We start from the raw sequence: 14108 nt of genomic DNA on the forward strand, positions 1-14108 counted from the left end.
TGGAGATGTCTGTGTAAGTTGGGTCTGTCTCACTTACACCAAGGAACAAAGCGACAGTAAAACAGAAGAGTAAAAAGATCAGCGCAACAGCCACTTGAGAGCATGAACAAAGAGAATTAATTACAATCTACCCATCCACCATTACATCACTACAGCTACCAATTACCTACTCATCCCAGGTAATCTTCATGCTTGTAGGAAACGGCCAAATGCTTCCCCAATCCTCCGTCATATAGACAAAGAAACCGCCCGGTCTCGGCACCTTCTTTAACTCTCCCTGCGCGCCCGGCACTCTCCTAACACCCTTCTTCCTAAACACCGCTCTGAATAGCTCCGTGAGCGCAACCTGGCTGATATCCCGTCCCAGACACGCGTGCGGTCCAACGCCATAGTGGATGTACTTATCCAGCGGACGCTTCGGGTCCACGACTCCAGGGTTGGGGAAGATCTTGGGGTCTTGGGCGGCTTGAACGAACGATACGAAGACGCGGTCGCCGGCGTTGACGGGGATGCTGCGGCCGTCGTCTTCGTGGATTGTGTCGGGGCCTGTGGCTTCGCGGTAGAGACCGAATGTGCCGGCCATGCGGATGCCTTCCATTGCGTAGCCGAGGAGCAAGGCGTCTGTCTCGTCGCCTGTTTCGAGGGCGGCGATGCGGGCTAGTTCGGGGCGGTATTTCTCGCCTGCTGGGGAGAGATACCAATCCAGCGTTTGCGCAAACTAATCTCATTAGCACTCACTCACTCACTCAATTGACGAGTAGGGGAAGTTTGACTTACCACTTGAGCCTGGTTGGGCACCATAGCACCAGCCGTAGGCAGGATCTGACTCCAGACAATATCCTCCGTACTCAAGCCCGCCTTCTTCAATCCCTTCGCCATATTCTCACCATACCTCGCCAGCGGATCATCATTCTTATCCGGCTTGCTAGTGAAAAGTCCCTTGACACCAATGCTATTCGCCAGCTTGACGTTCATCTCAATAATACCACCAAGTTTCTGCGCAACCTCTCGCGCACCCTGTCTAAGCGGGAAACTCTTGGCAGGATCAATGTCAAAGAAGATGCAGACAAAGATGACAGCGAGAATCATGTACAGCTCCTGCTCGGAGAACACACCCTTTGGATTCTCACTCGTCTTGAGGGGCAGGTTAAACATCCTCGCGACAAAGTGCGTGTGCGCAACGTTACCCACGTCCCGTACAACATCAACCTGCATCTTCCCCGCAAGTCTGTACGACTTCTCCGCGAGTAGTTTCTCAGCGGTCGTCGCATAAAACGACTTCACTGCATTGCGCCACGTGTCGTTGTACAAGAGCTTGCCCATGCACTTACGCTGCTGGGCGTGCAGCGCCGTGTCGCCCGATAGCATGAAGCGACCGCCTGCTTCGCCCATGAGGTGCTTGAGGCCTTCTTCCCAGCAGACGCGGTACTTTTGCTGGTCCTCGAGAATGTACTTTGCCGCGTTGTACCCGATGATATTGATACGTGTGGCTGTGGGTTCGGGACGGGAAAAGTCAAAACGGTCTGCGCGCTTGATGTTTGTGAGGATCTTCTCGTTCTCAGAGGGGATGACCATTGGGTAGTGAGCGTAGACGGAGTTGCCCTTGAAGTGCTGGGGGAATGCACGGAGGAAGAGTTTGTAAAAGACACAGCCGTGGTTGACCTTGAGATCGTAATCGACTTCCTTGTATCCCCAGTTCGTCAAGTGGCGAGGGTTGTAGTCGGTGGTGTAGTACCTATCACCTCTGACCAGCGCCACGGCATCGGAGAGGACGACTCGAGAGATGGTGTAAGTCGGTGCGATACCAACACCAGGAACCATGGGAGTCTTTGCTTCCTCGGCGACGATGCCAGGGTACAACTCGACGTAATCAGGATGCTGATACAGATTGCGCAGGGCATCAGCGACGGAGGGATCAGAGTTGATGTCCTCAAACGTCTCATACGCCTTCAACCCGAAATGCTTCCTAAACTCATTCAATCCCGCCAAGTTCCACTTCCTCCCACGCATGATACCCAGCATCTCAATAGGCTTCATGATGCGTGGAACATTACGTCCGCCGAATGCACCACCAGGCTGTTCAATAGCCGTAGCCAGCGCCTCAACCAGTTCATCATCGTTGAACTTGCCATCAGGACCTCTCTTGAAGCCGCCAAAGGTTCTCTCACTCGGCTCATCAGCAACACTAGCCTCGAACGCTTTGAGTGCCTTCATCATAGTCTGCAGGTTCATAGGCCCATAGTTCTCACCAAGAAGCTCAGTGTAGAAATCCTGAACCCACTTGTCGTCCATCTCTGAGAGACACGAGTGCCAGCGATAGCAAAGGTTGAATTCAGCAGAGACGACGTTTCCAGTGCCACTCTCCGACAAGTCCTTCGTGCCGACACTAACGCCCATTTCCTGTCTCGGATCAAGAGTCCACGTCGTATCAACCCTGTTCAAATTGATGATGTTTCTCACATAGTCAATAAGCGTGATGTTGATGTACAGCCCACTGGTAACAAGTCTCGCTGTTTCGAAGAGCTCCGTGTCGCGCTTCTTCCAAGCAGCATCTGCAGCTTCGGGGGAGAGATGCTCAGCTGGTTTGGAGAAGCGACCGCCCTCGTTGATGTCTGCGAGGTTCGTGGCGACATGGTTGTGAAAGCGGTTGAACATGATGAGAAGGATGGGAACACCGGGTGGATTACCGATCAGACGCTTATCAGCGAAACAATCAGGTTTCAATTGACCGTCCTTGAATGTTCTGATTGAGTCGCGGTCTTTTTCGGTTGAGCCGTAGAGAGGGGCGAGGTCGAGATAGGAGGAGGAGTCGTTCTGGTTAGGGTCTTGGAGGTTTGTCCAGAAGAGGTCTGCGGATGTTAGTCAATTGATGAGGCATGAGGTGAATGGAGGGAGCTTACCGTGAATGATAATAGTGGCCCAGTACCAAAGAATACTCGAAACATTGTTCGGATTCTTCCTAAAAGCGTCTCTCGCAAAGACACTCTCGAAAATAGCCTCGGGATCAGGCTGCGCACCGAGACTCATGCCCTTGGGACGGACGGTTCTAGAGTAGGGGGTTCTCGCGGCGCCCAATTGAGGAAGATACGGGTTCTAAATCGTCAGTACCAATTAACTAAGCATCGGCGGAAGCAAGACAGAGTGTAGACTTACATTGTTGGACCCATCAGGCTGCCTGAACCGAAACTTGTCTCCCATGTACAGCATAGGTGGATGATCGATCGAGTTCCAAAGCTGCGAGATGAAACTATTCGTCAAAGACTCCTGAACCTTGGAGTGATCACTCAGATTAGCGACGAGCTGGATCGTGCGCTCCATGATCATCGTCTTGTCATCCTGTTGAGTTTCACCCTTGACTTTGGCCTTGACGATCTCGAGCAACGTCTTCAGATCTACTTCAATCAGCTTCATTCACTCAACACTCCATTCATCAATCACTACACCAGCTTCACGCTCAAGACGAATGGCAAAGTGGAGATTGAGAACATACCTCTTCCACGAAGACGTCGAATGTCTTGCTTCAAACCCGGTCTATTCTCCACAACACGATACGACCCATCGCCCATCTCCTTCGGGAGCGGCCGTTTACTCGCGACACGGAGTTGCTTGAAGCTCTTGACGATACCATCCTTCTTATCGCTGTTAGGAAGAGGCTTAGCTTCAGATTTGGTAGAAGACGAAGCAGGAGAAGATTTCTTCTCGTAGCCGTTTGTAGCTACGCCATTCTTGTGTTCCGCCATGATTGCAGTAAAGCTTCAAAACAAAAACACCAGAGGGTGAGAAGCTTCAACAAGAACAGTAAGAAGCTGGGAGCGGGGAGAGGGGAGCTGGGAGGGTGGACGTACGCCTCTTTATCTTGTCTCTTCTCTCAAGCACATGCGAGCTGCAACACAGTACAAGACCAGCTTGAGACCATGCAAGCTCCCAAGACACGGCATTCCAACCTCCGCTCTCCAAAACCCAATAAAACACACATATTGACAAACCAGATGCAGTGGAACAAGACCTACGCGGAGCCGGACGCCCTCCTAGCTCCAAAAGAAGGTCAATCACCCTTGGAGATCCATGGATCTACAGCGCCACTTGAGACAAGAGTATTTGTAAGTGAGGGTAGATCTCTCTGCCATGTCTGAGATCTTTGTCTTGCTTCCGAGACACAAGTCTATGCACATGCAGCTACCTACCTGCATCAATCCCTATTTGGTTTATTGATATTGATGCTCGCATGATGCCGTGGCTTCAGCCCAATTCTTCCCAAGGTCACCAACTAAAAGCTACAAGCTCCAGCCAAAATCGATAGCGGACCGACCCGGTCTAAGCTGAAGCCGTCCCAATACGGCAGACTAACCAGCTGATCGACCAACCCGGCATTTACAAAAAATCTGGCCCTAAGCTTTTTTAGCGCAGTCACCTTCAACTGAGACACTTGATAATCAGCACGGTGTGAGTGGTCACTTTCAGAGCTGAAAGTCCTCTTTGGGAAAAGGGTGCGGAGGCGGGAGAGATAAAATGACGTGGTGTATTTTGTTTGGAGGGCTGAAACTGTATTAATATCCATTGTCTTGGAAACGATCCCCTTGCTTGAGTGTGCAGTAAATGGTACTGGATATCAGCCTTGATACAAATAAGCAATATTGAAGAAGCCATTGAGGCAAAGCAATAGCATCAGCTCATTTGCAATAGACAATACTCTCTCCCCTGCCTCTCCCAGTTCCCTCCGTCGATCCCTCACCACTCACCCGGTCCTCCCCAAGCTCCCATTTTCAGCTCGCCGATCCCTACCCCTAACGCCAATCCTGCACCTTTTTCGACCTCCTCATTATTGGATCGTCCCTCAGCCCAGAGACGGTTCCCCACTCCTCCCAAGATCCAATCTTAATCCCTAGATCTCATTCTCCACAGCGGGATAAAGATCGACCCAATATCCACTTTGGGCAGGGTACAGATCTGCATCGCACAGGTTTTCATACTGTAGACTGCATACTGTGCGGTAGGGAACACTTTATTGATCCTTCGCAGTGAGGGAGGTGCGGAAAATACCCGGCCTCAAATGCAGCTCTCACCAGAATCAGTCACTGAAGGTTGTGCAATAACGGTTTGTGACACTCTTTGTACCTCATCACACAACTCCAGCGCTATGCGTCCTCTATCTGGCTATGCATGCTCTATTTGGTCCTTAGGTCATGTACATAAAAGTCCAGCTTATCGCTCTCATAAACATGGCCCTTCGGCTGTCCCGCGCCCCGGTAAATATTGTCAATCGAATGCTGATGAAATGTATCCTGGTGATTACAATTGAGAATATGATCCAGCCCCGGGGGATGCGTCAATCGAAAGATGCCATACCTAAAAATTGTCAGTGTCTACTCAAGTCTCACTTTGATCGCGTGACCTACGATGGCTGAAACTTCGGTGCGCATACAATCGCAACACTCTCAGGCATCATAACCTGATACCCAGCATGCGTATGCAAATCCCTCGAGCTCATAAAACACGTCTGCGTCGGATGCGTGTGAATCCACCCCAGCAGCAGCAAATCCTCCTTCATGCAGTAATCAAACATGACCTCCTCGTTCTCCGTCTCACATGTATCCGACGTACACTTCTGATCCGGGATCAAGAGACACCGCACAAACAGCGCATTGTTGATCGGAGTGCCGCACAACATACCGCACATTTCCAGCCCGCGACGTGTATTGTCCGCTGCAATGTCGAGGAATTTCTGGCGCAAGTTTTTCGGAATGAAGAGGGAGCGTATTGGATCGCCGTTCTCGAGGTATGCGCCTGGTTTAAAGGTGAGACGCTCTTTTTTGGGGAGTGTTGGGGGGGTGTCGAGGGCTTCTTTGCGGGGGACTTCGGGACGCGCGGGTTGGGGTGATGGTGAGGGGATGAGAGGTGCGTAGCCTGGTAGAGGGACTTTTTGAGGAAGAGCTGGTGGGAGACTTTGTAATGATGGTGTGTGTAGAGGTTCTTTTGGTGGAGGAGCGACGGGTTCCTTCGGTGGGCGACTTGGCTGTATTGAAGGTATTGGTGTTTGGCCCTCGTATTCAACGGCTCGTGGTCTCGAGATCGATGGATAACTGTACGTATGTGACGTCGGTCGGTAATCATCATCAGTCCGTCTCTCCTGCGCCGAATCAAGAGCATGCCTCGTCGCCTCCATCTGCCGCCTCAGATCCTCATCATCTCCAATCCTCGCCCCATCCCACTGATCCCATCTCCCACCTCTTCTTCTCGACATGATATCCTCATCTGTAATTCCTGACTGTCTCGTAGCCCTCCTCGCAGTGTCCCTCCTCATCAATTCCTTCTGCGCAAGATCAACAGCCAGATCTTGATTGTCAAACGCGTCCAGAATCTTTGCATTGCCCGTCAAACTCGGATCGCGCGCTGCAAATTGTTCATATCGTGACGACGGCTCGGGCTCGGTATTCGCTTTTGGCGACTGCGCCATTCGTTCCCATTCTTTGACGGCATTCTCGATCTCGGGTTTGAGCTGTTCAAGATCTTGGATGACACGCTGTATGCGTCTCGATAACGCTTTGTACACCTTTTTGTTCTCGGGATCTTTGGCCTGGGGATGTGACGGGATGTACTTGAGGACGAGTATGGAGTGTCGATATAGCATCATATAAGCTCTTCCGAAATCGCCATCCGAGACTGCAAACGAGGCCTACAACGTTAGCTGCACACAAACAAAGATGCCGATAGGATTAGCAACAAACCTCTTGGTACAGCGTCTCAGCCGCACGTATCCAGTGCTTAACAGGAATGTTCGTGTTAAACTTGAAGTTCTCCGCCTGAGCCACCAGCTCCTTGACGGTCTGCGGCCTGGTCGGCCTCATCGCAATCCTCGAGTCCATGGCGAAATATGAAAGACGAGAGTGACTTTCGCAGAGCTGAAGATGACTGTGTTAGAGTCGTCGAGGGTTATATCCAGTTCATGGTCGGGCGCCGCGTAGCTTGTTACTCAAAACAGTCCAACGTTTTAGAGCTGCCTGGTGATGGAATCATTGAGAAAACGGGTCCTGTGACGACGCGCCCGTTGTTCGGTACCTTGATTGCCCCTCCATGCCCAATGGCGGGGAATTCATTTACCCGATGCTGATTCCAAAAAGGAGGGATATGCAAGTAACCCAAAATGATGAAACGTCAGCCTCAAATTTGTGGCGCGGCAGCCACTTCTCGAATCATGGAGTAGATGGCGTGTTTTCTTCACTGGCTGAGTCCGTGGCCGAGTATGATCTTGCATTTGAACTGCATTCCTCATAAGTATGGTACGTCGAGTCGGATACGCCTTGGATATCTTGATAAGCACAAACGTTTGAATGGGCATAAGCATACCAAAGCATGGCTAGCAGCTGGTTACCAGCAGACTTCGTGATAAAGCGTAGGCACATATCTGCTTGATTCAGGGCTTAGGTTCGGGGAAACCGGGTCATGATCCTTGACGAAATACTTCCATAAGAGGCAACAAGACAGACGACGGAAGAAGATGCACATGTTTACAGAGTGCTTGATCAGGCAAGATCTCATCATGAAGTATAGAATGTGATATATCTGCCAAGAGAAAGCTATCTCTTGGTTAACCCCCAAACTTCGCATCATATCTCAGCTTCATCATGATCATGCCGCCACCATGTCGTGTCGGCCAAATAAACCCCACGGTGAAGGACGGTTATCGGCCCATCTATCCACGCCCATGACACCTCAGGTAAGGGGGGCATTGACCACGGTGTGGCCATGAGGGCCTTTGTTATTGAGGCTGCCAGGATAATATGCCGTATCCTCATCGAGTTGGGCATCTCCTGGGAAGAATTTTTGTAAGGGGCCGACGAGTTCAAAAGCCGGCGTATCCCCCAGGTCTTGGATGGTTATAAAGTCTAGCATCATATCTCAATTCAAGCTCATCATATCTCTTATACCTCTCATATCATATCGCTCACTTACATCTTCAAAATGGAAGCCATCAAGAACAACTCCATCGTCTCAAGCGTCGGGATCGACATCGACACCACCCGCAGAAGTAAACCACCCTCACTACCTCTCAAAACCTCAACTAACATCCCCAGCTGCTGTCAACGCCGCAATTGACATCTTCACAATTGACCAAGGGCACGTCACCCTCCCCGACGACCTCTGCCCTCTCGACGCCCTCTCCAGCATACTTCGCAACATCTCCTCAGTCTTCGAGCTCGACGTCAGCGCTGATCTCGACCTAACCTGCCGTAACATCCTGCACCGCATTCTCCAATTCATCTTCGACACCAACACCCAGTCCGCCCTCGAAGAAGACTCCGAGATCTTTGCCCATCTGAGCTCCAAGCAAAAAGCCCGTATTCTCGCACAGGCCATTGCCGCATTCACAGTAATTTTCCAGCGCTTAGCTCAGACTGGCGAGAAGGTCACTTATGGCGTTCTGAACCGCGAGGCACAGCTCTTCACGGAGAGTGATCAGCGCGCGTTGATGCAGAGTCTCATTGAAGGCGGTGCTGTTTTTGAGAATTGTACTCGGAAGAGCGACATTGCTGAAGCTATTCTCTCTGCTATTGACGCAGACGAAGACGCAGCGACACCTCAGCCCGTTGCTGCAGATGACAAGCAAGACTTTATGTTCTCCCCCAGCGCAGCTCAAGAGCACAAGAACATGGGCGTTCCCTGGGGATTCAGCATCATGGCGATCAACTAAACCACATCACGAACTTCAACTTGACGACTGGCGTTTTTTGAAAGGACTCTCCGATTAGCGCGGCGCTCATAAAGTGCCAGGTATTTGCATTATCATAATCCGCGTACTGTAGAATATAACTCAACTCATGGTCTATTTTTCTTTCATCTCTCTCGTCATTACTGAGGTGCTTCCTTGCCCTGGCTTTGAGCTGCGGTCTGAATCTGAATGATCTCTGTCTTTTTCTTCTCCAGCTTTTCTTGTGTCTCCTTGATTGTGTCTTCTAGTCGTGTACTGAGAATATTAGCACGCGATATGTAGTGAGGGCAAAGTGCTCACATTTCACCACTGATAAAGTCCAGACGACCCTTGACTGTGTTCTCAGCCTCAAACTTGTCTTGCTTCAGCAACACTGGCCCAGCGAGCTTGTAGATTGTCTCTCCCTCTTGTAGTCGCTCAATTCCTGACCCTCATTAGACCATGCTCACTGTATCTCAAAACATCACTTACCTGCTGCACGCCAACATTCTCCTGCTTCTGACCCTCCAACTTCTGTCGCGACCCACAGCGTTCTGAAGTTCTACTCCCAATCAGCATAATTCCCCCTCCAAATGTACACAAACATACCGCCTTGAAGCTTCTGGAAGTCCTCAGACAGCGCCTGTAACCGTGCTTGAGGATCCGACATGATGATGTAAACAGCGGTAAATTATCACTAAGCAGACGTAAAAAACCTGCTGCCTATTTCTGATTCGTCTTTTTTTGAGTGTACTGTAGTTGTCGCCTAAATCGCCAAGGCAGAGGTCGAGAAAGTCGAGGTAAAGGTTGTGCAGCCCCTCTCTGCCCCGCTATAAGCATTGCGCTCAATCAATCCAATCCAACCATGGATCTTGATGTTTCCCCGCCAATTCAATCCACCACAGCCTGTACCTGTCCGTCTGTACCTACTGTTCTGCTTGCTGCTGCACTACTTCCTCATCACCGTCCACCGTCTTTAATCCGACTTGAACGTCCCGAGGTTCTGTCTGTTCCCTCCTCCACTCTCTCTTCGACTTCCCCTTACTCCTCTGGGAGCCTCGAGTCTCGTCACCCCCTCCCCCACGTTCATCGACCCCAAACAACGTCACCATGTCGACCAACTTCCGCGATCGCGCCATCGCAGAGGTGCAAAAGGCCATCACAGCCGACCACAACAAGGAGTACCAAAAAGCCTTCGACCTATACATGTCCTCCATGGAACTCTGGGTCAAGGCGCTCAAGTGGGAGAAGAACAAGGCCCTTAAAGTCACCATGCAGGAGAAGATGGCGACGTACCTCGACCGCGCAGAAAAGCTCAAGCAATTCCTCGCCGCCGAGAACGAAAACGCAAACGGCGGCGGAAAGGCTATCATGGGCGCTAACGGCAGCTCAACTGGCAAGGGGAAGCCGCAGGCTGGTGAGGACGACGATAGCAAGAAGTTGCGCAATGCGCTGTCTGGTGCTATTCTCCAGGAGAGGCCCAACGTGCGGTGGGAGGATATCGCTGGTCTCGAGGGTGCGAAGGAGACGTTGAAGGAGGCTGTTGTTCTCCCCATCAAGTTCCCCAGTCTGTTCCAGGGCAAGCGACAGGCGTGGAAGGGTATCTTGCTGTACGGTCCTCCAGGAACAGGTAAAAGTTACCTCGCCAAGGCTGTAGCGACAGAGGCGAACAGTACCTTTTTCAGTATCAGTAGTTCCGACTTGGTCAGCAAATGGATGGGTGAAAGTGAAAGGTACGTTCCCTGCAGCCATTTGGTGCTCTATCTAACCCCTGCAGACTTGTCAAGCTTCTCTTCTCTATGGCGCGCGAAAACAAGCCCTCAGTTATCTTCATCGACGAGATCGATGCCCTCTGCGGCCCAAGAGGTGAAGGCGAATCCGAAGCCTCACGCCGTATAAAGACCGAGATACTTGTTCAGATGGACGGTGTAGGCAACGACAGCAAGGGTATTCTGGTCCTGGGCGCCACCAATATTCCCTGGCAATTAGACGCTGCTATTCGCCGACGTTTCCAGCGCCGTGTGCATATTGGTCTTCCCGACATGAATGGTCGCGCGCGCATGTTCAAGCTAGCCATCGGCGACACTGAGACCTCTCTCCAGGCTAGCGATTACAATATTCTTGCTGCCAAGTCCGATGGAATGTCGGGTAGTGATATCGCCAACGTTGTTCAATCTGCTCTTATGCGACCGGTCCGCAAGATTCTACAAGCCACGCACTTCAAGCCTGTAAGTTGCGCTTCAGTAGTATTTGATCTTCACTAACAAATCCAGGTTATGAAAGACGGCAAGCGCATGTTGACGCCCTGCTCACCAGGCGACCCCGAAAAGATCGAGATGACATACGACGACGTCTCATCCGACGAACTACTTGCACCAGATGTTGCGCTGAAGGATTTCGAGATGGCGCTTGACGATTCGCATCCGACTGTGTCCAAGGATGATATTGCAAGGCAGATTGAGTGGACCAATGAGTTTGGAAGTGAGGGTGCATGATAAAGGAGACAGGCAGATATGTAACACAAGGGAGGTAGCGAGTTTACAGGATTATGTCTTAGCATGGCGGCGTCTTGTGGAGTTTTTATTTATCTCGTAGCTTGGCTTGGCTTAGGAATATGGTGTGTGGGTAAATGAAATGAATGTTGATATACAATTTTGAGTACAGGTCCAGAGCAACCCTTGCAGATGTCGTGAATGATGATGGTGGGATCGGAGACAGCTGTACAGATTGGGCTTAGCGTTGAATGCTTGATGATGAAGTGCAGGGTAATTGAAAGACAATTGAAGTGAAGCATCAATCTCAGCCACGTGAAGACCTGAAGAAAAAGAATTGTTGAATAAAACACTTTCTTATAATTTTTTATCTGGGTTTATTTGAAATTTATAGAATATCTGACTAACGATTGAGTTACATCTCTGTGCTTAGGATGCATGTGAAAAGAATGGTTTCCTATCACCCTTGAATAAACTCAGATCAATGACTACAGTTGGAAACGATGTCTTTATATCCAAAGGACCACAATTTTTTGGAAGATGACGAAGTTGCGTCTTAAATAGCCAGATGCCAGAGATTTAACTCAACCAGTACCAAACTCTACCGGAAGTTGGCTGGTGACTTCCAGCTCTTGGTTGATCACAGCTTGCAGCATTCATGATGAGTGCATCTGCTGTACTATCCCTCCACCGTTCATCGCCGTACAGTCAACGCCAGCAGAAGCAATTTGAAATCCAATAAAGCAAAAGAGAGACAGGAAAGCAAAGTAACACGGGATGAGGTACGAGAGAATCTTAGTAAAAACAGAAATGGCCATGAACAAGAAGCCCAACTTCGAGTCTCTGCTTGTAAACCACTTCAAAACACCATTGCCCCACTATCTTTATCTTATCCATCTTATCAAGCGGTATCCCACGGCAAAAACATAATTTCCTCCCCATCACCAACAATCCCACTATCCCAAATCACTGAACGCCATACACATTCCCATGTTCATCGCCTTCAAAAATGCTCGCTCATCTCTCCCACGGCGTATCCGCCCTTCAGCCTCCCTAATCCGCCACGCCTCTAGCAAAATCACAAGCGAACAACTCGAACCTTCAAACGAACTTTCCGAGAGGCTACGAGATACAGGACTATGGCAATGGACTCGTGTGGCCGGCCGCCCGAAAGCGCCTATAGGTGATAAGCACCGCGCCAACCTCGTTAGTCAAAGTCTCTGCGGTACGGTTTCCTCTCCATTTGTTGGCTTGAAACTTATTGTCTAGATGATATTGCCCAATACATCGGCCCTTCATTCGATCGCCATAAAGGATGCGACATCGTCGATATCAACCCCGGTCCCGGCCTTTGGAGTCGCACTCTTCATGACCTCGTGCAACCGCGGAAACACATCCTCATGGAACCCGACATTGAGCTCTACAGGCCCTTTTTAGGCGACTTCCTCGACAGACCCAACGTCGAAGCCGTTCCCAAAGCTGGTATCCTCTGGAAAGACCTAAACTCGATCCTCGAATCCCTCCCCCACCAAACCATCCGCGATCCCGCCGCCGAGCCCAAACGCAACGACACACTCCTCGTCAACGTCAACCTGTGCTACTGCCCACCGAAGAAGTACCAATCGTTCGAATGCGTCAGCACAATGGTTCTCTACCAACTAATGTCCAGCATCCGCACCGCCTCGCTCTTCCAGCAATACGGTCTTGTGCGCATGCTAGTATGGATCTCCGACGACGGCAAACGGCGCCTTCTCCCACGAAGTGCCATCCGTCGAAAACGCAGCGCCTTCGAAGCAGAACTCTCCCTCGAATGGCTCCATGAAATCTGCGGCCACGACGTCGAAGTCGAAGATCGTTATGAGCTCCGCGATGAGTGGATCAACATGGAGTCAGGCTACAACTGCCTCAAGCGCATGAAGCAAGCTGGGTTGACGATGCCCAAGGGCCGCGAGACAATCATGTACAACAACCTCAGCGCCAATCAAAAACTCGCCAATAAGAAGCTCGCAGGCTTTCAACCACCACGACACAACCGACCTTTCCGCGAAGAACTCGAAGGTTTAGAAACAGCCTTCGCAGAAGACGAAGCCTCAGAGGCATCGTACCGACTAAAAATGCTGCGCTACCGCGAAAAGTACGACGCAGTAGATTCGCAGCTCTTCCTCGAACTGCTCCAGCAGCGCGACGCCCTTATGAAGCTCTGGAAGAAATCCCCCACCCAATTCCCCGCCGCCGAAGCAGAATTCAACGCCCGTCTCGACGGCGTAAAGAAAAACACACGGAAAGAATGGCTCATGGTCCGCGATAACTACCACCTCTTCCGTCAAAAGAAACCAACTCTATTCTGGGATCGCCGCCCCTTCGAACCCCTCGCCGCACGCGCCGATGAATTCTATCCCCGCATGCCCTGCGCTCTTCTCGACCTACAGCCCAAGGCCATGAGCAAGTACACACGCCAGCACGGCCCGACTTCGCGAAACGGTACCATCTCAGATACCATGCTTCGCTATTGGTTCCAGCACATGCTTGCACCAATACAGAGTGCGATGGACGGCGCGTGGCCTGGTTTCGGCGACTGTGCAGCTGATATCGCATCGCTTCATGATCCTAAGCTGGGCGGATCACCGGTTTCAGGACATGGAGCGCTGGTAGCGCGCTGTGTTACTGAGGAGCAATGGGCGGATATTATCAAAGCGTATCTGGAGTGGCCATTCGCCCCGGAGTATACTACGCTTGTGGGCAGATTGATGGATGATTATGATGTCGATCCACCTCAAGAGGACGAGTCCAAGGGTACGGCCATGGGCGGCGTTGCATGAATTGTACGAATATAGCGATACACCAATATTTACATGTACCATATCACACTATAGACAAAATAGAATTGTATATCATGATAATTTGATACAATGAAACTGAGAACTCATTCT

The 14108-nt window shown here is 50.8% G+C and overlaps 6 protein-coding genes across 9 annotated transcripts; 3 read left to right on the plus strand and 3 right to left on the minus strand.

The window, feature by feature from the left end:
• Nucleotides 1-60: 60 nt before the first annotated feature.
• Nucleotides 61-3883, minus strand: FOXG_12909 (prostaglandin-endoperoxide synthase 1). 2 transcript variants are annotated; one of them, XM_018392847.1, is made up of 5 exons: nucleotides 3491-3883; nucleotides 3154-3392; nucleotides 2901-3093; nucleotides 778-2849; nucleotides 61-718 (listed from the first exon to the last, which is right to left on the minus strand). In XM_018392847.1, exons 1-5 carry the CDS (start codon nucleotides 3738-3740, stop codon nucleotides 167-169), a joined length of 3306 nt encoding a protein of 1101 aa, XP_018251442.1. In that variant the 5' UTR covers nucleotides 3741-3883; the 3' UTR covers nucleotides 61-166. The 2 variants fall into 2 exon arrangements, with proteins under 2 accessions (XP_018251442.1, XP_018251443.1); XM_018392848.1 differs by having other exon boundaries at nucleotides 61-2849.
• A 592-nt stretch (nucleotides 3884-4475) lies between these two features.
• On the minus strand, nucleotides 4476-7212 carry FOXG_12910 (uncharacterized protein). Of its 3 annotated transcripts, none has more exons than XM_018392851.1 (3): nucleotides 6726-7212; nucleotides 5397-6660; nucleotides 4476-5346 (listed from the first exon to the last, which is right to left on the minus strand). In XM_018392851.1, the coding sequence occupies exons 2-3, from the start codon at nucleotides 6629-6631 to the stop codon at nucleotides 5166-5168; spliced, it is 1416 nt and encodes a 471-aa protein (XP_018251446.1). In that variant the 5' UTR covers nucleotides 6632-6660; nucleotides 6726-7212; the 3' UTR covers nucleotides 4476-5165. The 3 variants fall into 3 exon arrangements, with proteins under 3 accessions (XP_018251446.1, XP_018251444.1, XP_018251445.1); XM_018392849.1 differs by having other exon boundaries at nucleotides 5397-6673; XM_018392850.1 differs by having other exon boundaries at nucleotides 5397-7212.
• Nucleotides 7213-7350: 138 nt separating this feature from the next.
• On the plus strand, nucleotides 7351-9017 carry FOXG_12911 (uncharacterized protein). Its single transcript, XM_018392852.1, has 2 exons — nucleotides 7351-8026; nucleotides 8073-9017. The coding sequence occupies exons 1-2, from the start codon at nucleotides 7960-7962 to the stop codon at nucleotides 8687-8689; spliced, it is 684 nt and encodes a 227-aa protein (XP_018251447.1). The 5' UTR covers nucleotides 7351-7959; the 3' UTR covers nucleotides 8690-9017.
• On the minus strand, nucleotides 8848-9356 carry FOXG_20812 (prefoldin beta subunit; the record flags this gene model as incomplete). The annotated part of the gene is made up of 4 exons (XM_018401120.1): nucleotides 8848-8962; nucleotides 9008-9131; nucleotides 9179-9240; nucleotides 9292-9356. The coding sequence occupies 4 exons, from the start codon at nucleotides 9354-9356 to the stop codon at nucleotides 8848-8850; spliced, it is 366 nt and encodes a 121-aa protein (XP_018251448.1).
• Nucleotides 9357-9528: 172 nt separating this feature from the next.
• Nucleotides 9529-11477, plus strand: FOXG_12912 (vacuolar protein sorting-associated protein 4). The gene is made up of 3 exons (XM_018392853.1): nucleotides 9529-10419; nucleotides 10464-10914; nucleotides 10960-11477. Exons 1-3 carry the CDS (start codon nucleotides 9797-9799, stop codon nucleotides 11179-11181), a joined length of 1296 nt encoding a protein of 431 aa, XP_018251449.1. The 5' UTR covers nucleotides 9529-9796; the 3' UTR covers nucleotides 11182-11477.
• Nucleotides 11478-12121: 644 nt separating this feature from the next.
• FOXG_12913 (uncharacterized protein) lies at nucleotides 12122-14080 on the plus strand. Its single transcript, XM_018392854.1, has 2 exons — nucleotides 12122-12403; nucleotides 12448-14080. Exons 1-2 carry the CDS (start codon nucleotides 12169-12171, stop codon nucleotides 13995-13997), a joined length of 1785 nt encoding a protein of 594 aa, XP_018251450.1. The 5' UTR covers nucleotides 12122-12168; the 3' UTR covers nucleotides 13998-14080.
• Nucleotides 14081-14108: the final 28 nt, after the last annotated feature.

The sequence above is a fragment of the Fusarium oxysporum genome, chromosome 9 (genome assembly GCF_000149955.1).
Source record: "Fusarium oxysporum f. sp. lycopersici 4287 chromosome 9, whole genome shotgun sequence".
Lineage (NCBI taxonomy): Eukaryota > Fungi > Ascomycota > Sordariomycetes > Hypocreales > Nectriaceae > Fusarium > Fusarium oxysporum.

Coding starts and splice junctions, on each gene's coding strand:
- FOXG_12912 (XM_018392853.1), top strand. CDS start 9,797: ATGTCGACCAACTTCCGCGATCGCGCCATCGCAGAGGTGCAAAAGGCC. Junction 10,420..10,463: donor TGGATGGGTGAAAGTGAAAG/GTACGTTCCCTG, acceptor TAACCCCTGCAG/ACTTGTCAAGCTTCTCTTCT. Junction 10,915..10,959: donor AAGCCACGCACTTCAAGCCT/GTAAGTTGCGCT, acceptor TAACAAATCCAG/GTTATGAAAGACGGCAAGCG.
- FOXG_12911 (XM_018392852.1), top strand. CDS start 7,960: ATGGAAGCCATCAAGAACAACTCCATCGTCTCAAGCGTCGGGATCGAC. Junction 8,027..8,072: donor CATCGACACCACCCGCAGAA/GTAAACCACCCT, acceptor TAACATCCCCAG/CTGCTGTCAACGCCGCAATT.
- FOXG_12910 (XM_018392849.1), bottom strand. CDS start 6,863: ATGGACTCGAGGATTGCGATGAGGCCGACCAGGCCGCAGACCGTCAAG. Junction 6,674..6,725: donor CTGAGACGCTGTACCAAGAG/GTTTGTTGCTAA, acceptor CTAACGTTGTAG/GCCTCGTTTGCAGTCTCGGA. Junction 5,347..5,396: donor GCACCGAAGTTTCAGCCATC/GTAGGTCACGCG, acceptor GACAATTTTTAG/GTATGGCATCTTTCGATTGA.
- FOXG_12913 (XM_018392854.1), top strand. CDS start 12,169: ATGTTCATCGCCTTCAAAAATGCTCGCTCATCTCTCCCACGGCGTATC. Junction 12,404..12,447: donor CGTTAGTCAAAGTCTCTGCG/GTACGGTTTCCT, acceptor CTTATTGTCTAG/ATGATATTGCCCAATACATC.
- FOXG_12909 (XM_018392847.1), bottom strand. CDS start 3,740: ATGGCGGAACACAAGAATGGCGTAGCTACAAACGGCTACGAGAAGAAA. Junction 3,393..3,490: donor TCGACGTCTTCGTGGAAGAG/GTATGTTCTCAA, acceptor TGATTGAAGTAG/ATCTGAAGACGTTGCTCGAG. Junction 719..777: donor TGCCCAACCAGGCTCAAGTG/GTAAGTCAAACT, acceptor TAATGAGATTAG/TTTGCGCAAACGCTGGATTG.